Genomic DNA, 24,753 nt, shown 5'->3' with positions numbered 1-24,753 from the left:
CCACCTCTTTTAACCCAATTGCAATTTTCACAGAGGAGAACTTTCTTGAAGTATATAATCTGATCCTGCCTAACAAGGTCAGTCCAACCTTGAAATACCAGGAAATCTTCCTCTGAACAAGAAACATGGCAACCACCAGACAATAGTTTTGGCCTTCTTTGGGCCTCGTCAGTGGGAAGCTCACAAAACAGTGCTTCAGGGTAAACTGATAAAACGGAATGCGTTTCTTAAAATAAGTATTCTGAATACACAATGTTAACCACAACCATGTGACCAATGAAGCTAGATCCTCAAGACAACCCTCTTATCTAGCATTAGCAAATTCTCTGCAAGTGACACTCTTGGCTCCAAAAGGATACATTTAGAAAAGCTCTTTTCCTCAAAAAGGTGTATTATGAAGGGGGCAATAACATTGGCCCATTATAAGCCATGGTACTTATGCCACCTATATCCCAAAGCTTCTTTTTCCAACTAATGTATAGCTATATGACAGTGCTGAAATAGCGCAAACATTTAGGAATTTTTATGAACAACTCTACCAGCTCCCCATAAGAGGTCCTCCTTTGATAATGCTTAAATAGATGACTATATTAATGCAGCAAACTTTCCAACCCTCTCCAAAGACAAGATAGGTCAGTTAGAGGAACCAATATCCCTTCAAGAAGCTATTAGAGTGATATAAGGTTTGCCATATGGGAATAATCCAGGCCCAGATGGCTTTACCAACACATACTACAAAACCTTTAAAGCTATACTTGTCCCTCACTTGCTCACTTACTTGGAATTTGTCCCTGGGTGGGAGGCTAGGGACAGTCCCTTTCAACTTCTTCAGTAGACGGCATTTGCTAAGCGTGTTGGTTCCAAGATGATTTTATTAGCTACTGATACAGAGAAAGCCTTTGATCAGCTGGATTGGACGTTTTTAGCAGCTATGCTCTTGCATTTTGGATTCAGACCTTGCAAGCTTGCTAGATTACTAAGAACTTTATTCAGGTGAATTGTAGGTGATTTGAAATCTTTCATTAACTATGCATAATAAAGGGCCAAACCCAGTGAGTATCTCCTGCAAGAAGATCTGAGTTAGCCCTGCACAATGCATAGTTAATGCTGCATACAATTCACCTGCATATATCTTATTTTAGGTGAATTGTGCACAGCATTAACTACACAATGTGTAGGGCTAGCTCAACTATTCTTGCAGGAGATACTCACTGGGTTTGGCCCTTCATAATGGATAGTTAATGGCAACAATTGAAATGTTTTAATTCACCTGCCATTCACCACTTAATGAATAGACTCCTAAGTCTTGATACGTGTCCCAGTGCTGGGATTAAAGGGAACTGTTTGCTCTTGAACAGCTTCAAAATAGGTAATGGCACAAGAAATTGGTGTTCCTTTTCTTCCTTGCTATCTATATTGACTATAGAAATCTTGGCTGCTCATATCAGGTGTGATCCAGAGTTGAAGGGGCTCAAGCTAGGCCCCAATGAGTATAAGTTAATGATTTTTTTGCAGATGATCTTTTGGTATCTCTAACATCTTCTACATCTTTCCTACTGGCTGTGTTAAAGGAAATTGACAGATTTGGGAGCTTATCCAACTTTCTAGTTAATGTACAAAATTCAAAGATACTGAATGTTAATCTTGACAAATCCTCTTTAGAGCCTTAAGTACTCTGTGTCCTTATAAACTGCAAAAATCAAATATAAAGTATCTAGGTAAAGCATTAACACGTGATCCTTCCAGACTATTTCCTTTGAATTATGAAACTCTCCTGAAGGAATTAAATAAGATCATGGGCAATGGAAGGACAAACCCCATTTCATGGTGGGGATGCAAACAGTCCATAAAGATGACCATTTTACCATGCATCCTGTACACCATGCAGGCCACTACAATCAGATTACAAAACTGTTTCCTAGCACAATTTGTAGCTTGTCTGAACGGCTTTATTTGGGGTAAGACTAAACCTAGAATAAACAAATCCAGGGAGGGACTGGGCGCACAATATCTGGTGTCTTATAATAAGGATTTGACTTTGGAGTATTGGACCCCTGTCTGTAAGAGACATGAAGATTTTAAGCTCACAGTACCCATTTATTTCATGGCGAGGCAAGGAAAGCTTAGACCTCAAGATGACTTGGAGATAGTAGCAGGATGATGTTTTACCCCATGGCTTAATATGCTCAATTGCAAAGTCGTTTGTACAGTCTTCCCCTGATCGCTCAGACTTTTTGAGGCCTCTGACTCCATTTGAACATCTCAAAGGAACCCCAGCTCTAGTTCGTAAGGTGCTGCTAGGGAGTATGGGTCAATCATTACACTTTTATACTGGTTCATGGCACAAGGAACTGAATAATGATTTAAATGACGACTGGCATAGAATTTTGAAAATATTAGGAAATCTTTCCCATCACCCTATATTTTACAACTTAACTTTAAAATTGTAACGAGATGGTACCTGATCCTCAGTCATCTCAAATTATATCCGAGAATAAGTGCCACCCACTTGAAGGGTTGTGTGAGAGAGGTGACATCTGGTGGGGATTCTCTGTATTAAAACCTTTCTGGTCCCGAACAGAATCTGTTTTTAAAACTCTGCTTGGAAACCATTTTCTCTGTCCCCAGAAATAGCACTAACTAACTTAGGTACATGACACCCATGCAAAATTAGACTCACGCAGAACAGTGCTAAGTCCCTGACTTCCTGAAACTGGACATCTGCACATATCCCAACCCTACAGCTATGAATTAACCGGACCTCAGAACTACCTTCTCTAGAAGAAAACTGCTACTTTAGGAGCCAACAATTTTTTTTCCAATGTGAAATTTTTTACTGGATCAATCGTCCAAATTTTTATCTCAGATGGCCCTATAGACTCTTAGACATGTAGCTCTTCTCATTTCTTATCTTTATATTACTAACATGTCCTCTTCTCCAATACTAATTGCTTTTCAGTCCAGATTATCTGACCTTTTACCTGGGTTTCTGCAATTAAAAGTTAAAGTAACAGCCTGTTTTATTGAATACACATTTATCCTTGTCGTATTTTAACTTGCTATTTTATTTTGAATGTTTTGATAACATTATTATTTTGTACAATAAATATATATTTAAAAAAACAAAACAGTTTTTAAGAGGCATTCAGAACATGAACATTTATTAAAAAACACTTAACTATAGCAACATTCTGTTTTCTTTCAGCTGATATAAGCTAATACATTATACATGACTGTATCTCTTTAATTTCAAGTTGAGCTGGTAACATTCCTATTGTAATTTTTCTACATATGTGAATGACTATATATATATGTGTGTGTGTGTGTGTGTCAGTAGATGACAAAGTATTTTTATGTAAGTTCAAATAAAATATGTATTGAGGTGATTAAATAAAAAAAACAGTGCAAGCTTACTCATATCTAGCAGCTAGTATAAACAGTAAATGATTGTACAGGACGAACTATAGTTAGAAGAGATGATTCCTGTTAAACGGCTTATGCTATATTTGAGGTAATGAATTATATCTGTAACATAATTAATGCAACACCAAAACAGCAAATTAGTGGAGAAAATGAGTTATGTAGCTGTGAGCCTATTAAGCTGACCAAAAATAAAACCTAATCACAGTGAATTTTACAAAAGGTTAGAACAAACTTAACATTAAAAGCAGTGATTTCCCATTCAAAATTAGACATCATTAGGAAGTGCTGCTTTGTTTTGAAAGGAAAATAATTGACAACATTATGTGCCGGATTACGAGTGGAGCACTAACGTTTGCGCCCGAGAAATAAGGGGTATATCGAAAGGGTTTGCGCTCATTGCGCTTACTCCTCATACTACTAATTGAAAGTTAATGCGAGCGCAATCACGATTTACACTAGAATGATTACCGTGACCAGAGCTCTGGTAAACTGTTTTGCAAAACATAAAAGTGTCAGAAAACACATAAAAAATAGCTTGTAAAGTAAACTTACACTCATTATAACTCTGTATAATAAACATAAAAAAAATATTGTACACAAAAGTTATAAAGGCTCAAAGATAGGAGGTTTTAGGTGTTAGAAAAAAAAAAGCAGGTAAAGGGCTCTAACATTGAGACACATACATGTCTAAAGATGTATATGTATGTATTTATATATGTCTATATATGTGTATATATGTAGTTATGTTTTTATATGTGTATATATGTATTTACAGACATATAAACACATAACTACTTATATAGACATATAAACACATAACTACTTATATACACATATATAGACATATAAACACATAACTACTTATATACACAAATATAGACATATAAACACATAACTACTTATATAGACATATATAGACATATAAACACATAACTATTTATATAGACATATATAGACATATAAACACATAACTACTTATATACACAAATATAGACATATAAACACATAACTACTTATATACACAAATATAGACATATAAACACATAACTACTTATATAGACATATATAGACATATAAACACATAACTACTTATATACACAAATACAGACATATAAACACATAACTACTTATATACACATATATAGACATATATAGAAGTCCATTGGAGCCCTTTGCTGTTAAGTAGATGGAAACATGTAAAAGCATATTTATGCAATATTCATTTTTAATAAAGGCTTTAAAGGGACACTAAACACAATTTTTTTTCTTTAAAGATTCAGATAGAGCATGCAATTTTAAGCAGCTTACTAATTTACTCCTATTATCAATTTTTTTGTTCTCTTGCTATCTTTATTTAAAAAGCAGCAATGTGATGCATAGGAGCCGGCCTATTTTTGGTTGAGAACATGGGTTATGCTTGCTTATTGGTGGGTAAATTTCAGCCTCCAATAAGCAAGCACTATCCATGGTGCTGAATCTAATATGGGCTGGTTGCTAAGATTTACATTCATGATTTTCAAATAAAGATAGCAAGAGAATGAAGAAAAATTGCAAATAGAAGTAAATTAGAAAGTTGATTAAAATTGCATGCTCTATCTGAATCATGAAAGAAAAAATGTGGGTTCCGTGTCCCTTTAACTATGTATTTACTGTAAATATATCACATTCCAATGTTCTGTACATAGCAGAATATGTTCTATGTATTTGTAAATAGATATTCCTATATATACAGTATATATATCTGTATATATCTATACCTATATGTAATCATGTATATATATATATATATATATATATATACTGTATATATACCAAAATACCTTCATATATATGTAGACATATGTATGTATGAATAAATAGAACATATTATTTTATGTAAAGAACATTGAAATATTTATATATTCATGTCAGGTTAGCGCAAATGAGAATATGCGATCAGGTTTGCACGAAAGTTGGGTGTTAATTTTTTTAACTTATTTTCTCCATTGGCTTCTATGGGGGAATATGTGAAAATATGTAATATTCTAACCAGATTTTTGTGCTCATCGCATTAGCGTGACAGCGAAAACAGTTTACTTTGAACTCATAAAACGTGCGCAACCTGGTGAATGCAAATGATTAATTCTAGCGCAATTAACGCACAAGTGGAAGCGTTAGTTTGCGCTCCACTCATAATCTGGCCCTATATTTGGGATATAACTGTTTTTTAAAGGACTAGTAAAGTTTATCTCCATTTCCTACAATTCCAGATATTTAAAGCACATAGGGATTCTTTAGTTTAGTCGTAGACTTTATCATTCTGATTTCTTCAAATACTTGTAACTGGAAATTCAATGAACACTTAACTTAAAGGTCAAAATTGAAATGTGCATGGGTGCATTTATATTTTAAACAGAAGCAGTTTTCAATATATTTCCATAAGCGAAAATGCTGCTAGAAAATGTTATCATTGTTTTTAAGCGGCATATGCACATATGGCCGTGCACCAGTATTTAAGCTCAGAGAGCTGGCAGTGGTGTGTACTGTATCTGTGAAGAGTTAATTTGTGTCGTATAAGCCACTGTTAACTCTTTCAGAAGGTGTAGTGTTTGAATATTGGTGCACAGGCCCTTACAGCATATGTGCATATGCCGCTGAAAAACACTAACAACTTTACTACAAGCATTTTTGGTAATGGAAATATATTGCAAAAATCCTTATATTTAAAATTGAAATGCACCTACGCACATTTCAGTTTTGACCTTTCTATCCCTTTATATATTGCAGTTTTGGGATTACGTGCCGCAAATGAAACCTTTAGCCTCAGCTAAACATACAAACACATTTGCAGGGAGATAGATGAGTGTTGTCTTATATTTTTATGCCACAAAGAACTAAGTTACCATTTACTGAAATATTTGTCTGTGATTACTTTTGTGCACATGTAGAGATATTGCAGTTGGTTGTGCTTGTGCAGAAGCTGTTTTCAGTGTAGAATAATACATTTTTTTCAACAAAGAGAAGTCCAAATTGTTGTATTAGGAAAGGACATACACAGTGTATTTTTAAGATACAGTTGGCCTTTCAGCTCTCCCCATGACATGAATTAAGATTTCAGACTCCTGATCTCTCCTATGGGCGCTAAACCTCTTCAAACCTGTGGGTAGATGTCAGGACATCGGACTAACTAGGCTTTTCTCTCATAGGATACAATTTCTTTTCAACTTGAAGGTCATGAATTGAAGGCTCCACCAGAGGTAAAAAGGGTTTTAAATAGTAAAACCTTTAATTAGTGCATGAGGAACATGACAAAGAATATAGAAAAGGAATCCCCTAGTTATTCATGCACTGTCCTGTTTTGTATTGATAACAATGAGAAAAGGAAAGGTAGCAACCCTTGAATCCAAAAGCAATTATGAAGGGAAGCTTAAGTTACCCCTTCCCCTTAGAGGGCTTTTTTTGGAACTGAAACAAAACTTTGGGAAAGCACAGTGGACTTACATTATTTTGAGAGGACAAGGGCAAAACAAATGCACAAAACACAGTGGTGTGACACCTACACAGGGAGGGTACAACCAATCTGTGTTTTACATTAGGAGTCAGAGGGGAAGGGGTGTTGGTTATGCAGGCAAAAAGTAAATAAAAGCAATATGAGAGCATGCCAACAAACTTGCATTCAAAAAGGGAAAAAATAAACAAAAATGCAAGGAAAGCCAAACTGTAATGAAAAAATGCTCTTCACCTTAATTCTTCAGGGAGGGAGCTGGACGGCCAAAATTTTTATTGCAGTATATTATTGTACTGAATATGTAATAAATATATATATAAAGGAATTCCCCACCAAGTGCCACAATTCTTTGGACTCATTTTTTTATTGTTTTTATGGGCCAACAAAGATAATGTAACAAAGGAAACCACATGGAAGAACTAAAAAAAGAAAAATGTTTCTAAAATGAAATCAGAACCCCACAGAACCTAAAGATCCAGATGAAAGGTACCAGAGTCGTTGAAGAATTATAAGTGAACAGCATCTTCATTATTTTGTTCCATTCATCATTTGTTTGGATAGCTGCAAGATTGGCCACATGCAAAGGTTGAGCATGTTGCAAACAACAGCAGACAAGGGCAAGCAAACCCTGAAACAACAGTGATGCCATTATCGGGAGTTAGGGCTTAGAAGGAGCATTGCTATTTAGTTTAGCCCCAAATCAATTTTTCATTAAACTGCAGTAAAGTCTAGAAATATTAGAATAGTACCAGAAAGCAGTTACAATATTATGTATTACAGCGACCTTAACATAAGAATTAGCTATAAGCATAGTATGGTTTAATCTGCCTGCTCCTAAACTACTTTGAATACATTTACTTATTGCTAAGAACAATGTTGATTTTTCTTTTACAATATAATATGACACAAAAGGTCTTATATTGTTTAATAAATGACATTTAGAATCAGTGAGTAATCAAATAAAAACGTGTTACGATATTCTAGAAAATTGTGCCGTTAGACGCTAGGATTGACTAAAAATGGAGGTGATTTAGTAATCTTCACATTGGGGCCCATTTATCAAGCTCCAAACGGAGCTTGTGGGCCGTGTTTCTGGCGAATGTTCAGACTTGCCAGAAACAGCAGTTATGAAGCAGCGGTCTAAAGACAGCTGCTCCATAACCCTGTCCACCTGCTCTGATGAGGCGGACAGGAATCGCCGCAATTCAACCCGATCAAATACGATCGGGTTGATTGACACCTCCCTGCTGGTGGCCGATTGGCCGCGAGTCAGCAGGGGGCGGCGTTGCACCAGCAGCTCTTGTGAGCTGCTGGTGCAATGCTGAATACGGCGAGCGTATTGCTCTTCGCACTCAGCGAGGTCTTGCGGACCTGATCCGCACTGTCGGATCAGGTCCGCAAGAACTTTGATAAATAGGCCCTATTGTCTCTAATAGATACATGTTTTCTATTTAGCCTAATCAATAGAGAATGAATACAACATTGAGCTTTAGTGCACAGGAGCAGTAACATAATAGGAAAGGGAATTTCTACTACATTTATCAAAACTTTGTGTATAAGTGAGCCAGTTAAACAGGCTTTAGTGCATCTGGAGCAGAGTGCTTAGTATTGGGGTAAATTTAATAAGCGTATCAACAGCCCGAGCAATTTGTATATTATTATTTATTGGGCCTACTAACTAAATATAGAGATATGAGAATACCTAAAGGGACATTTACACTAGATTTTTCTTTGCATAAATGTTTTGTAGATGATCCATTTATATAGCTCATCTGGAAGTGTTTTTGTAACAATGTATAGTTTTGATTATTTTTAATGACATTGTGATGATTTTTAGACTCCTAACCAAGCCCCACAATGTCAGATGTATACGCGCGTTTACAGACTCCTCCTGGCTCCTGTTTGTGTTATCTGTCTTTTTATATGCAGGGGGGAGGGGGCAGTGTCTGCTTTTTTTGTTTTTGCAGACCCTTTCACTGGGTGTCCCAGCCTAACCTCATCAACAGTGCTAAACTGGGATCTTCTAAGTAAGATTTTAAACAGTTTTATACTGGACTTTTAGATCAGCAAATGTTCATAATATTCTTTATAGTAGTGTCTATTACATGCAGTTATATGAAAACTGGTGTTCACTGTCCCTCTAAGTGAATGGGCTTCACAGAATAAGACAGACAATGATGGTCCTAGAGTGAGTGGAAATGCTTATTTTATAATCCACCCAGTGACCCTACTTTAGCTATTTATTGTATAAAAGTGTCAGATTTTCATAATGCATCATTGTATCCATTGTGTGAGCCATAGATTTCTAGCTTGTGTTTTTTTTTTTGGGGGGGGGGGGGGGAAGGGTTGATATATTTGAGAGACAGTAAGTGAATCTGCCCCACTGCCATCTTTAGATATTTTTAATTCCACAAATTAGTTAGTGCAAACTAAATTAAGCTGCAAAATATTTTTTTCCAATTTCAACCTTTTCTACAGAAAATGGCCCAAAAATGGAAACGTGAAAAGTGAAAAAACAAACAGAAATATATTATAAATAAAATAGGTTCAGTAACATTAGGTAGGGGGTTAATATTATTATGGGTTTGGTTATCTGTTTTTTTTAACAAAAGGTAATCGATATGTATTTTATTAGAAAATATTTCCATGATAACAATAATATTTTAAAACCAACTTTTAAGTACAGTATTTGAAAGGTAACTTTATGCTCACATTAAAACATGTACTGTATATACTTAATTTAGTAATATAGATTTTTTTTTACTATTTGGATCATTATAATTGATCAATCAATTTAAATTTGTGTAACTTTGTTATGTTGGTTTCATTGGCTATTTATATGTACAGTTGGGTCCAAATGCCTGAGTCATCTATCACAATCTGTTTTTATTTCAGCATTTCTGGTAAAATATACAGTAAACATAGGGGGATATTTATCAAGCCGTCAACCTGAAATACGCTGGAATTCCGCAGCGTAATTGTGACGAGCTTGATTCGACCTAGTTATCAAAGCCTACAGACCGGCAAAATTTGAAATCTGTGATGTAACATACGATCCGCCGGTCTCAATCCACACAGACACAGATCGATGCTTACGTCATTACAGATGTTCCGAATACACATTCGGCACTATTTGACACTTTTTAAAAGTTATCAAATAGTTAACCGGTACGCTGGCGGCTATTCCGGCCCAGCGTACCTGGTTTTCAATCCGCCACCCTGGAGGCCGCGGATGCCATAGGAATCAATAGGAGTCTGAGAGCAGCCAGATATCCCATTGATTTCTATGATAGAAAACCAGTAACTTTACACCTAACACCCTAACATAAGCCCTGAGTCTAAACACCCCTAATCTGCTGCCCCGACATCGCCGCCACTAAATAAAATGTATTAACCCCTATCCCGCCGTTCCCCGACCCTGCCGCAACTAAATAAAAGTATTAACCCCTATCCTGCCGCTTCCGGACCCCACCGCAACTAAATAAAAGTATTAACCCCTATCCCGCCGCTCCAGGACCGCACCGCAACTAAATAAAAGTATTAACCCCTAAACCCCTGCCATCCGACATCACTACCACTAACTAAACCTATTAACCCCTAAACCGCCAGCCCCCCACATCGCCATAAACTAAATTAAGCTATTAACCCCTTAAACTAACAACCCCTAACTTTAAAATGACAACATCCCTATCTTATAATACATTTAAACTTACCTGTGGAATTAAAATAAACTATTTTAAACTATTAATTAACCTACCCTAACTATTATCCTACAATTAAATTAAACTATATTAAACTATTAATTAACCTACCCTAACCATTATACTAAAAATACATTAAACTACCAATTAAATTAACTATATTACATATTTAAAAACCTAACCCTGCTCAAATTATTTAAATCTACAATTAAAAATTTCTAAATTACACTAAATTACAAAAAATAAAAAACACTAAGTTACAAAAAATAAAAAACACTAAGTTACAAAAAATAAAAAACCACAGTATCAAAAATAAAAAAGAATCAGCCAATAGGATTGAGCTCTCATCCTATTGGCTGATTGTTACAGCCAATAGGATGAGAGCTGCTCAAATCCTATTGGCTGATTGGAACAGCCAATAGGATTTTAGCAGCTCTAATCCTATTGGCTGATTGGAACCTTTCAGCCAATAGGAATGCAAGGGATGCCATCATGGATGACGTTACTTGCATTCAAGATCCAGTTTACGGCAGAGACCGTATTGAAGAGGAGGTCCTCATCGGATGTCTTCAGGATGGACCCGCTACTCGCCGGATATCTTCAGGATGGACCCACTCCTCGCCGGATGGATGAAGATAGAAGAGGCCCGCATGGATGAAGACTTCGCTGGCTGGATATAGATGGAAGAGGCCGCCCGGATGAAGACTTCTTGCCGGCTGGACGGATCCTTCAAGCGGAACTTCAAAAACTGTAAGTGGATTGTCAGGGGTTAGTGTTAGTTTTTTTAAGGGTTTTTTGGGCGGGTTTAATTTTTAGAGTAGGGTCTGGGTAGTAAAAGAGCTAAATGCCCTTTTAAGCGCAATGCCCATTCAAATGCCCTTTTCAGGGCAATGGGGAGCTTAGGTTTTTTAGATAGGGTTTTTTATTGGGGGGTTTGGTTGTGTGGGTGGAATGTTTTACTGTTGTGGGTGTTTGTATTTTTTTTTACAGGTAAAAGAGCTGATTTCTTTGGGGCAATGCCCCACAAAAGGCCCTTTTAAGGGCCATTGGTAGTTTATTGTAGGCTAGGGTTTTTTATTTTGGGGGGCTTTTTTATTTTGATAGGGCTATTGGAACATCCAATAGATTGGAACAGCCAATAGGATTGAACTTCAATCCTAAGGATTTTTTTCTACCTTAATTCCGATTGGCTGATAGAATTCTATCAGCCAATCAGAATCTAAGGGACGCCATCTTGGATGACGTCACTTAAAGGTACCTTCATGAAGAGGATGCTCCGCGTCGGATGTCTTGAAGATGGAGCCGCTCCGCTTCGGATGGATGAAGATAGAAGATGCCGTCTGGATGAAGACTTCTGCTCGTCTGGAGGACCACTTCGCCCGGATTGGATCAAGACTTCTCCCGGCTTCGTTGAGGACTTTGGCCCGGTTGGATTTCTGCCGCTTCCTTGAGGATGGATATCCGGTCTTCAGAACTGTAAGTCGATCTTCAGGGGGTTAGTGTTAGGTTTTTTAAGGGTGTATTGGGTGGGTTTTATTTTTAGGTTAGGGTTTGGGCCTGCAATAGGGCTAACTGCCCCTTTAAGGGCAATGCCCATCCAAATGCCCTTTTCAGGGCAATGGGGAGCTTAGGTTTTTTTTTAGTTAGTATTTTATTTGGGGGTTGGTTGTGTGGGTGGTGGGTTTTACTGTTGGGGGGGTTGTTTGTATTTTTTTTCCAGGTAAAAGAGATGATTACTTTGGGGCAATGCCCCGCAAAAGGCCCTTTTAAGGGCTATTGATAGTTTAGTTTAGGCTAGGGTATTTTTTTTTGTTTTTTTATTATTTTGATAGGGCTATTAGATTAGGTGTAATTAGTTTAAATATCTTGTAATTTGTTTTTTATTTTCTGTAATTTAGTGGGGGGGGGGGGTTGTACTTTAGCTTATTGTATGTAATTTATTCAATTGTATTTAATTTAGGTAAGTTATTTAATTGTAGTGTAGTGTTAGGTGTTAGTGTAACTTAGGTTAGGTTTTATTTTACAGGTACTTTTGTATTTATTTTAGCTAGGTAGTTATTAAATAGTTAATAACTATTTAGTAACTATTCTACCTAGTTAAAATAAATACAAACTTGCCTGTAAAATAAAAATAAAACCTAAGCTAGCTACAATGTAACTATTAGTTACAGTTGCAAGAAAAAGTATGTGAACCCTTTGGAATGAAATGGATTTCTGCACAAATTGGTCATAAAATGTGATCTGATCATCATCTAAGTCACAACAATAGATAATCACAGTCTGCTTAAACTAATAACACACAAAGAATGACATGTTGCCATGTTTTTATTGAACACACCATGTAAACATTCACAGTGCAGGTGGAAAAAGTATGTGAACTCCTAGACTAATGACATCTCCAAGAGCTAATTGGAGTGAGATGTCAGCCAACTGGAGTCCAATCAATTAGATGAGATTGGAGGTGTTGGTTACAGCTGCCCTGCCCTATAAAAAACACACACCAGTTCTGGGTTTGCTTTTCACAAGAAGCATTGCCTGATGTGAATGATGCCTCACACAAAAGAGCTCTCAGAAGACCTACGATTAAGAATTGTTGACTTGCATAAAGCTGGAAAGGGTTATAAAAATATCTCCAAAAGCCTTGCTGTTCATCAGTCCACGGTAAGAAAAATTGTCTACAAATGGAGAAAGTTCAGCACTGCTGCTACTCTCCCTAGAAGTGGCCATCCTGTAAAGATGACCGTAAGAGCACAGCGCAGACTGCTCAATGAGGTGAAGAAGAATCCTAGAGGGTCAGCTAAAGACTTACAAAAGTCACTGGCAAATGCTAACATCCCTGTTAGCGAATCTACAATATGTAAAACACTAAACAAGAATGGATTTCATGGGAGGATACCACAGAGGAAGCCAGTGCTGTCCAAACAAAACATTGCTGCACGTTTACAGTTTGCACAAGAGCACCTGGATGTTCCACAGCAGTACTGGCAAAATATTCTGTGGACAGATGAAACCAAAGTTGAGTTGTTTGGAAGAAACACACAACACTATGTGTGGCGAAAAAGAGGCACAGCACAACAACATCAAAACCTCATCCCAACTGTGAAGTATGGTGGTGGGGGCATCATGGTTTGGGGTTGCTTTGCTGCGTCAGGGCCTGGAGGGATTGCTATCATCGAAGGAAAAATTAATTCCCAAGTTTATCAAGACATTTTGCAGGAGAACTTAAGGCCATCTGTCTACCAGCTGAAGCTCAACAGAAGATGGGTGTTGCAACAGGACAATGACCGAAAGCATAGAAGTAAATCAACAACAGAATGGCTTAAACAGAAGAAAATACGCCTTCTGAAGTGGCCCAGTCAGAGTCCTGACCTCAACCCGATTGAGATGCTGTGGCATGACCTCAAGAAAGCGATTCACACCAGACATCCCAAGAATATTGCTGAACTGAAACAGTTCTGTAAAGAGGAATGGTCAAGAATTACTCCTGACCGTTGTGCACGTCTGATCTGCAACTACAGGAAACATTTGGGTGAAGTTATTGCTGCCAAAGGAGGTTCAACCAGTTATTAAATCCAAGGGTTCACATACTTTTTCCACCTGCACTGTGAATGTTTACATGGTGTGTTCAATAAAAACATGGCAACATTTCATTCTTTGTGTGTTATTAGTTTAAGCACACTGTGATTGTCTATTGTTGTGACTTAGATGATGATCAGATCACATTTTATGACCAATTTGTGCAGAAATCCATATCATTCCAAAGGGTTCACATACTTTTTCTTGCAACTGTATATTGTAGCTAGCTTAGGTTTTATTTTACAGGTAAGAATTTAGTTTTAAATAGGAATTATTTAGGTAATAATATTATTTTTAATAATAATAAGTAATTATATTTAAGTTAGGGGGTGTTAGGGTTAGACTTAGGTTTAGGGGTTAATACATTTAGTATAGTGGCACCGACGTTGGGGGCGGCAGATTAGGGGTTAATAAATGTAGGTAGGTGGTGGTGATGTTAGGGACGGCAGATTAGGGGTTAATAATATTTAACTAATGTTTGTGAGGTGGAAGTGCGGGGGTTTAGGGGTTAATATGTTTATTATAGTGGCGGCGACATTAGGGGTGGCAGATTAGGGGTTAATAAGTGTAGTTAGTTTGCAGCGACATTGGGGGAGGGAGATTAGGGGTTAATAAATATAATTTAGGTGTCGGCGATGTTGGGGCAGCAGATTAGGGGTTAATAAGTATAATGTAGGTGGCGGCGATGTCCGGAGCGGTAGATTAGGGGTTAATAAATATAATGTAGGTGGCGACGATGTCGGGGGCGGCAGATTAGGGGTTAATAAGTGTAAGATTAGGGGTGTTTAGACTGTGGGTTCATGTTAGGGTGTTAGGTGTAAACATAACTTTTATTTCCCCATAGGAAGCAATGGGGCTGCGTTACTGAGCTTTACGCTGCTTTTTGGCAGGTGTTACACTTTTTCTCAGCCGGCTCTCCCCGTTGATTCCTATGGGGATATCGTGCACGAGCACGTACGACCAGCTCACCGCTGACTTAAGCAGTACTAGTATTGGAGTGCGGTAAGGAGCTCAATTTTGCTCAATGCTCACATCTTGCCTTATAACACCGGGTTTGTAAAAACCCGTAATACCAGCACTGTAGTTAAGTGAGCGGTAAGAAAAAACTGCTCGTTAGCACCGCATAGCCTCTAACGCAAAACTTGTAATCTGGCCGATAGTTAATTTAATTGGTAGTTTAATGTATTTTTAGTATAATAGTTAGGGTAGGTTATTAATAGTTTAATTTAATTGTAGGATAATAGTTAGGGTAGGTTAATTAATAGTTTAATTTAATTGTAGGATAATAGTTAGGGTAGGTTAATCAATAGTTTAATATAGTTTAATTTAATTCTACAGGTAAGTTTAAATTTATTATAAGATAGGGATGTTGTAATTTTAAAGTAAAGTTAGTGAGTTGTTAGGTTAAGGGGTTAATAGCTTAATTTAGTTTATGGCGATGTGGGGGGCTAGCGCTTTAGGGGTTAATAGGTTTAGTTAGTGGTAGTGAGGTGGGAGGCCAGGGGTTTAGGGGTTAATACTTTTATTTAGTTGCAGTGGGGTCCAGGAGCAGCGGGATAGGGGTTAATACTTTTATTTAATTGCGGCAGGGTCCGGGAGCGGCGGGATAGGGGTTAATACTTTTATTTAGTTGCGGCAGGGTCCGGGAGTGGCTGGATAGGGGTTAATACTTTTATTTAGTTGCGGCAGGGTCCGGGAGTGGCTGGATAGGGGTTAATACTTTTATTTAGTTGCGGCAGGGTCCGGGAGCAGTGGGATAGGGGTTAAACATTTTAGTATAGTGGCGGTGTTTAGTGACAGGTTATAAATAAAGTTGGTAAAAAGCCGAATAACAGCAAGATCGTTGACTGCTAGTTAACAACAGTCTGCTGCTCATCGCCCCGTACTTGGTGCGTGGCTTTTTGCCGGCTTTTTTTAATAAATATGGAGATCGTATTCAGGTCTGCGGCCGCGATGTTAGGCGATGTTAGGCGAGCGTATTGGTGCAGTCGAATGCAAGAAAGTTGACGGCTTGATAGATAGGCCTCATAATGTCCACTAATAAATGTAAAGAAATATGTTTGTTAATATATACTGAAAATCAACAACTCTTATGACTAAAATTTGTCTTAATGACTGCTTCAGCTTTTCCTCTTTCCAAATATGTCCAGAGATGTTGACTGGGGTTGAGTTTTGGTGATTGTTGAGGGAAAGGATGCAAATGAGCTCTCCTCCTTGTACTAATATACTAAACACAGCTTTAATTTGTGTTTATGATCATTGTTCTGCTATAAATGTAATCATCTTCCACACAACAAAAAGTTAGAAGTGAGTGTGTGCCGAAAAGAGTGGTCAAAGTGCAAGACATTAACTCCAGGCTCCAGAACAGGCAAAGCTTCCTTGCACATCAATATTTCCCTTCATCATATTTAATTGTAAGTTTTACTGACAATGCTGTTATGCTCTTTTACTGCCAACTCTGTGATTACAACTAAATATATAAGAATTGTATTTGTCAGTAAACGTGACATTCTTCCAGTCTTTCACTGGGACTTTTCTGTATTGATTGGCCCATGCTAGAAGTTTAGTGCTTTAGAAGACCACACTTTGCCAGTAATGTTTTGACTGTACTTTTGCTTACTGTGGTAAAATGTTTTTGGTTCAGCTGAGCAACAATTAAGGGGACATGAAACCCATTTTTTTCTTTCATGATTCAGATAGAGCGTGCAATTTTAAACAACTTTCTAATTTACTTCCATTATCAATTTTTTATCCTTCTCTTGCTATCTTTTGTTGAAAATCAGGGAGGTAAGCTTTTGAGCCAGCCCATTTCTGGAGCACTATATGGCAGCAATTTTTCAGGAATGTTAACTATTTACAAGAGCACTATTTCCTGCTATGTAGTGCTCCACATAACTACCTAGCTATCTCTTCAACACAGAATATCATGGGGAAAAAAGCTAATTTGATCATAGACGTTAATTTAAAACTTTTTAAAAATGGTATACTCTGTCTAAATAACAAAAGAAAGTGTTTGGGTTTCATATCCCTTTAAGCATTCGGATGCTGTTCTACTCCATAAAGATGTTAGCTTCTGATAGTGTAGTCACTTTATCTCTGACTGATCTTGCTTTAGATTAAAATGATTTGGTTTTAGGAAATCTCTTCAGTGTGCACTGTACACCCCTTAAAAATATTTAACTATCTGTAAATTGAGGGGGGGTTTTAGCACTCAGGAGAACAAATTCTCTTCCAATTGCTTCACTAAGCTCCTTTGATATGATTAGAAAAGGTATTTCAGGTTATTTCCTTCTATAGAGGCCCTTACAGGACCACTTGCAAAAGCGCTAGTAGAAGAAACATCAGTATCAGGTGCTGATCATTAAAAGAGCAATATAACTCACATGTGCGCATAAAAAAAATTAAAATAAATTGAGTTTTAATATATTCTTAAATAAAACGACAACTAATTACAATATTCTATTATTATTTAATAAATTATAAAGAAACAAACCGCTAGATTTGGAGTTTTGTCGGTAACGACCCGAAAAACTAACGCTGGCTTTTTTCTGGCCGCACCATAAAAATAACTCTGGTATTGAGAGTCCACATAAAGGCTGCGTTAGGCTCCAAAAAAGGAGCGTAGAGCATTTTTAACGCAGCTTCAACTCTCAATACCAGCGGTGCTTACGGACGCGGCCAGCCTCAAAAACGTGCTCGTTTGAGCTGAAAAAAAACCTAACACCTGCAAAAAAGCCGCGTTCAGCTCTTAACGCAGCCCCATTGTTTGCTATGGGGAAACACTTCCTACGTCTGCACCTAACACTCTAACATGTACCCCGAGTCTAAACACCCCTAACCTTACACTTATTAACCCCTAATCTGCCGCCCCCGCTATCGCTGACACCTGCATTTTATTTTTAACCCCTAATCTGCCGCTCCGTAAACCGCCGCTACTTACATTATCCCTATGTACCCCTAATCTGCTGCCCCTAACACCGCCGACCCCTATATATTATTTTTATTAACCCCTAATCTGCCCCCCACAACGTCGCCTCCACCTGCCTACACTTATTAACCCCTAATCTGCCGACCGGAGCTCACCGCTATTCTAATAAATGTATTAACCCCTAAAGCTAAGTCTAACCCTAACACTAACACCCCCCTAAGTTAAATATAATTTACATCTAACGAAATTAATTAACTCTTATTAAATAAATTATTCCGATTTAAAGATAAATACTTACCTGTAAAATAAATCCTAAGATAGATACAATATAAATTATAATTATATTGTAGCTATTTTAGGATTAATATTTATTTTACAGGCAACTTTGTAATTATTTTAACCAGGTACAATAGCTATTAAATAGTTAAGAACTATTTAATAGTTAAAATAGTTAAAATAATTACAAAATTACCTTTAAAATAAATACTAACCTAAGTTACAATTAAACCTAACACTACACTATCAATAAATTAATTAAATAAACTACCTACAATTACCCTAACACTACACTATCAATAAATTAATTAAATACAATTCCTACAAATAAATACAATTAAATAAACTAGCTAAAGTACAAAAAATAAAAAAGAACTAAGTTATAAAAAATAAAAAAATATTTACAAACATAAGAAAAATATTACAACAATTTTAAACTAATTACACCTACTCTAAGCCCCCTAATAAAATAACAAAGCCCCCCAAAATAAAAAATGCCCTACCCTATTCTAAATTACTAAAGTTAAAAGCTCTTTTACCTTACCAGCCCTGAACAGGGCCCTTTGCGGGGCATGCCCCAAGAAGTTCAGCTCTTTTGCCTGTAAAAAAAAACATACAATACCCCCCCCCCCAACATTACAACCCACCACCCACATACCCCTAATCTAACCCAAACCCCCCTTAAATAAACCTAACACTAAGCCCCTGAAGATCTTCCTACCTTGTCTTCACCTCACCGGGTATCACCAATCGGTCCTGGCTCCGATATCTTCATCCAACCCAAGCGGGGGCTAGACATCCACTGAAGAAGTCCAGAAGAGGGTCCAAAGTCTTCATCCTATCCGGGAAGAAGAGGCGATCCGGACCGGCAACCATCTTGATCCAAGCGGCATCTTCTATCTTCATCCGATGACGACCGGCTCCATCTTGAAGACCTCCACCGCGGACCCATCTTCTTCCGGCGACGTCCAACTGAAGAATGACGGTTCCTTTAAGGGACGTCATCCAAGATGGCGTCCCTCGAATTCCGATTGGCTGATAGGATTCTATCAGCCAATCGGAATTAAGGTAGGAATATTCTGATTGGCTGATGGAATCAGCCAATCAGAATCAAGTTCAATCCGATTGGCTGATCCAATCAGCCAATCAGATTGAGCTCGCATTCTATTGGCTGATCGGAACAGCCATCAGCCAATCAGAATATTCCTACCTTAATTCCGATTGGCTAATAGAATCCTATCAGCCAATCGGAATTCTTCAGGATGGAGCCGGTCGTCATCGGATGAAGATAGAAAATGCCGCTTGGATCAAGATGGTTGCCGGTCCGGATCGCCTCTTCTTCCCGGATAGGATGAAGACTTTGGACCCTCTTCTGGACTTCTTCAGTGGATGTCTAGCCCCCGCTTGGGTTGGATGAAGATATCAGAGCCAGGACCGATCGGTGATACCCGGTGAGGTGAAGACAAGGTAGGAAGATCTTCAGGGGCTTAGTGTTAGGTTTATTTAAGGGGGGTTTGGGTTAGATTAGGGGTATGTGGGTGGTGGGTTGTAATGTTGGGGGGGGGGGTATTGTCTGTTTTTTTTTTACAGGCAAAAGAGCTGAACTTCTTGGGGCATGCCCCGCAAAGGGCCCTGTTCAGGTATGGTAAGGTAAAAGAGCTTTTAACTTTAGTAATTTAGAATAGGGTAGGGCATTTTTTATTTTGGGGGGCTTTGTTGTTTTATTAGGGGACTTAGAGTAGGTGTAATTAGTTTAAAATTGTTGTAATATTTTTCTTATGTTTGTAAATATTTTTTTATTTTTTGTAACTTAGTTCTTTTTTATTTTTTGTACTTTAGCTAGTTTATTTAATTGTATTTATTTGTAGGAATTGTATTTAATTAATTTATTGATAGTGTAGTGTTAGGTTAATTGTAGGTAATTGTAGGTAGTTTATTTAATTAATTTATTGATAGTGTAGTGTTAGGTTTAATTGTAACTTAGATTAGTATTTATTTTAAAGGTAATTTTGTAAACTGCTGGTGCAATGCCGCCCCCTGCAAATTTAACCCGATCGTATTCGATTGGGTTGATTTATGGTGATTTCTGTCCGCGGCCTCAGAGCAGGCAGACAGGTTATGGAGCAGCGGTCTTTATGGCTCGCTGTAAACACGGGGCATCAAGCTCCATACAGAGCTTGATAAATATGCCCCTATGGCTCATTTTATTAAGGTTTGATAAATCGCCAAATAATATACCCGTTTCTTAAACAGTAGTTGGATTCTAAAATAACTTCATCCCTTTGGGGCCTATTTATGAAATGTCTGTCCGACATGATCCGATCAGCGGATCATGTCCGACAGACATCGCTGAATGCGGAGAGCAATACGCTCTCCTCATTCAGCATTGCACCTGCAGCTCTTGTGAACTGTGGTGCAATGCCGCCCCCTGGAGATTCGCAGCCAATCGGCCGCTAGCAGGGGGGTGTCAATCAACCCGATCATATTCGAGTCTGAAGGCTCGCCAGAAACAAGGCTCTTCAAGATCCATACAGAGCTTGATAAATGGGCCCCTTTGTGTTGAATTTAAATGATGTATGAAATGTGAATCCAAATGTTCCATAGTTTGCAACATAATGTTCTACCTTATTAAAGGGACATACAATTGCAAAAATGAAGAGCTCTAATGTGGTACAGCATTTTATAATTGCGCTGTGCTTGCAAGAAGCACTACTGGGAGCTAGCTGAGCACATTTGATGAGTCAACGAAAAGAGGCATATGTCTGTTTGTCTGTTGACACCAATCACCCGATAGGTCCCAGTAGTGCATTGCTGCTCCTAAGCCTATATTTTTAACAATAAATAAAAAGAAAACAAAAGTAAATTTGATAATGGAAGTAAACAGAAATGCTTCCTAAAACTGCATGCACTATTCAATCCATGGATCCAGTTTACTTATATTATAAATGTTGCTTTGTTCTCTTGGTATCTTTTGTTGAAGACTAAACATAGGTATACTGATAGGAGCTTAGGAGTGTTCACGTGTCTATAGAAGTCTATGGCAGCAGGGTTTGTAACTATGTATAAAATTGCTATAAAGAATGTTGCAAACACTGCTCCGGGTGGCTAAACACATGTGTATGCTCCTGAGCTCATCTAGGATTACCCTTTAACAAAGAATATTTAAAAAAGATAATAAAGGATAAAAAGTTATTTTGTCCTTTGAATATATTAATGTTATGTTATAATCGTGTTTAGTTCTTGCATTTCAAGTTCCATAATTAAAATTAATAAACAGCATTAATAATGTGGAGCTGACATTATGGCCCCTATTTATCAAGTTCTGTCGGACCTGATCCGACAGTGCGGATCAGGTCCGCCAGACCTCGCTGAATACGGCGAGCTATACGCTTGCCGTATTCAGCATTGTACCAGCAGCTCACAAGAGCTGCTGGTGCAACGCCGCCCCCTGCAGACTCGCAGACAATAGGCCGCCAGTAGGGGGTGTCACTCAACCCGATTGTACTCGATCGGGTTGATTTCCGGCGATGTCTGTCCGCCTACTCAGAGCAGGCGGACAGGGTTATGGAGCAGCGGTCTGGCTCGCCATAAACACAGGGATATGCCCCTATGTATCTAATTTGTTTGCATCAGAAGCAGTTATTAAATTATTGTAGCTGCTAATTATTTATTTACTTAAAACCTGAAAGCTGCCAGCAAACAAATATTATATTACCAGGCTCTACTCCTCTTAATGCTTTTAAGCATTTTAATTTATTTTCATTTAAACATCTAACAATCTGCAGTACAGATTAAACCACCAATGCTATAGAGCAATATAAAATATACACAATACTTAGATATGCCCGATAATGTCAACACAGTTGTGATTTGTTGAATGGGCACATTGCCTCTTCACAGCAAGACTCAGAGAAGTTGAAGATTGAAGTTAGATAAAAACCTTTCATCGTATTAGGAGCTGTGAGGTTCCGAGAGGAGATCATGGACAGCATAGCGTGAAGCCTATCTTCCTCTTCCTCTTCCTCATCATCATCAACAGAGACGGAGCGACTGGCTGCTAAGTGGTGGTAGTTAATAGTGACTGCTTCAAGGAAATAGTAGAAAAGGTCATGTACAAAAACAAAATGGAAAGAATTTTAATGGTTGAACTGATTATTACCCACTGTTAATAAAACTGAATCTTCACCCTAAGCTAGCATTTAAACAAAATAAAAAAAACGTGTGAAGCAATGCTCTTTCTGCTATGTCTTGTTTCAGAGTTAGTCAAAGGTAGGAAGAGATACGTAAGCGTTTGGTATATTCCAATCCATTAGAAGAGCGATGGGCAATGCTTTTGTGCAATTTTTTTATTTGATACCAATTAAACACCTATGATTTTTATGTTTACCTTTTATTTCATCTAATTCAGTAGCCTTGACCATTTGAAAGCCCATGTTGGTTGTTTCTGCTTGGTATATTTCTCATAGTGTTTGCATATGTCCCCCACTGGGAGTAAGAAAACCTTGTGTTCCAGTTATATTGTATATGTATTTCAGGCACCTTTAATAGTTCATATGGCGTTGATTGCCTTAGAATCAGATAGCAAAGGATGCCAAAAAGCACCCAAGTTGAATTTGAAGTATGCACATGGCAAACTCTAATGGACTGGAATGTACCCCATTGTGTGCATTAATCACACCTAATAACCACTTAGCTATTTATTATTGTTTAAAGAATTGTTTCTTTTGGGTCCTTAAAGGGACCTAGAAGTCAATATTAACCTTCATGATTTAGACAGACTATACCATTTTCAATTAACTTCTGTAGTCGAATTTCTCTCTCTCTCTCTGGGGCCCCCGATTCTAAAACTTTGCCAGTCAGGACGTGGTTTTCCATAACAACACTCACAGGGGCAGCCTTCATGGAATTCTATAAAAAAAGGGGCTGTCCTGTCAGTGGCAAGATTTCTCCAATACAAATAATGAGAGGTCTCTGCTAGGTAAAGGTTCGCAATGGAGTGCAAAGTACAGAGAAGGAGACCGGTGTGCTTTAAAATGTGAATATTATGCTTAATACAAATCAAATGACGCCATTTGCACTGTACCATAAATTTGATGTCATTTTTGTATGCATAGTTTTTCCTTTTAGAATAATTAGTGTTTTGAGTATTTTGGTGAAATCTTGCCACTTTTTAACTGGCAAGAAAAAATAGTGAGAACTGTAGTGTGAAAATGTTTATAGAATTACGCAGGCATTTCAGTTAAAATTTCATATACACCCATAGAATGCCATTGTACAGCCTATTTTATGAAAAAAACTATTTATGTTTGTATTTTGTACTTTTACGTACAAATATCTTAGGTTTTTTTGCACACGATTTATGCTGTGTATAGCTAATATGATTTATTCCTTTGTAAGTTACCAGCAAATGTTATGTTTTTTTAATAATGCAGGGTCAGGAGGGCGCTTGTATCTTTAACACTATATGGCAACAATGTTTGTAACAATATTATACATATAGCGCTGAAGACACATGCACACTCCTGACAATACCTCAGTATGCTCTCTTGAGACAGAGCTAAGTTTTAACAAAGAGTATCAACAGAAAGAGGCAAATCTGATTACAGAAGAAACTGGAAATGGAAACATTTTATGATCTAGCAGAATAATTACATTTTTATTTTGACTTCACTGTCCCTTTAACAATTTAGCTATTATTAAGAAAAGCTGAAAAAATAATTTGTCTTTCCAACGTATTTTACAATTGACATTTTTTAATGTACAAATTTCGCTTTTATTTTTAGTGACATACTGTATATCTATGTAGGTGGATATTGTGTTCATTTAGTTCTAATGTAAAGGTAAATTTGTGACTGTTTTGCTTGGGGTGAAGAAACCTATACAGATACCAAAATATATACATTTAAATATAAAGCTTGGTTGCAAAACCTAGAAAGCAGCTGTTAATGCGCATGTTGGCAAAAGTGCCCAGGAACATCACTTTCACGTTGCTCTTGTTGAGTCTAGGCTTCTATTTGACCCTTTACCTATAATGGAATGAGATTCTTCTATGGAAAGAGGTCAAATGAGGTGCCACAAGCCACCTTAGGGTACATGCAATATCTGTAAAAATATGTTACTGTCAATAAAAATATCATAGGTGAGTATTAGGAATTAATATAAGCGGATGGTCCATATATATGTTTTAGATTTAGGTGATGCTGAGTACCAATCTTCCTCAAAAACAACATATATCCCATATAAGAACTCATCTCAAAGACCAGGTGGGTCTCATGACTCTCTGGGATTCTTTAGTTTCCTGTGGCATTGCCAATTGTCTGTCTGTAGATTTTAAGATGGAAGCCGGCCTCTAAATCTGACCA

The 24,753-nt window shown here is 37.5% G+C and overlaps 1 protein-coding gene across 1 annotated transcript in view; it reads right to left on the bottom strand.

The window, feature by feature from the left end:
- The window catches only part of SGSM2 (small G protein signaling modulator 2), a 534,608-nt gene that overhangs the window by 79,650 nt on the left and 430,205 nt on the right, over positions 1-24,753 (bottom strand). The window contains exon 12 of the mRNA XM_053705239.1: positions 22,332-22,472. Within this exon, the coding sequence (XP_053561214.1) occupies positions 22,332-22,472 (141 nt within the window). The remainder of the gene's footprint in view (positions 1-22,331; positions 22,473-24,753) is intronic.

Source organism: Bombina bombina, chromosome 3 (assembly GCF_027579735.1).
Source record: "Bombina bombina isolate aBomBom1 chromosome 3, aBomBom1.pri, whole genome shotgun sequence".
NCBI classification, from domain to species: Eukaryota; Metazoa; Chordata; class Amphibia; order Anura; family Bombinatoridae; genus Bombina; species Bombina bombina.
The sequence above is the reverse complement of the archived record's forward strand: the minus strand, read 5'-3'. Positions and strand labels throughout refer to the sequence as shown.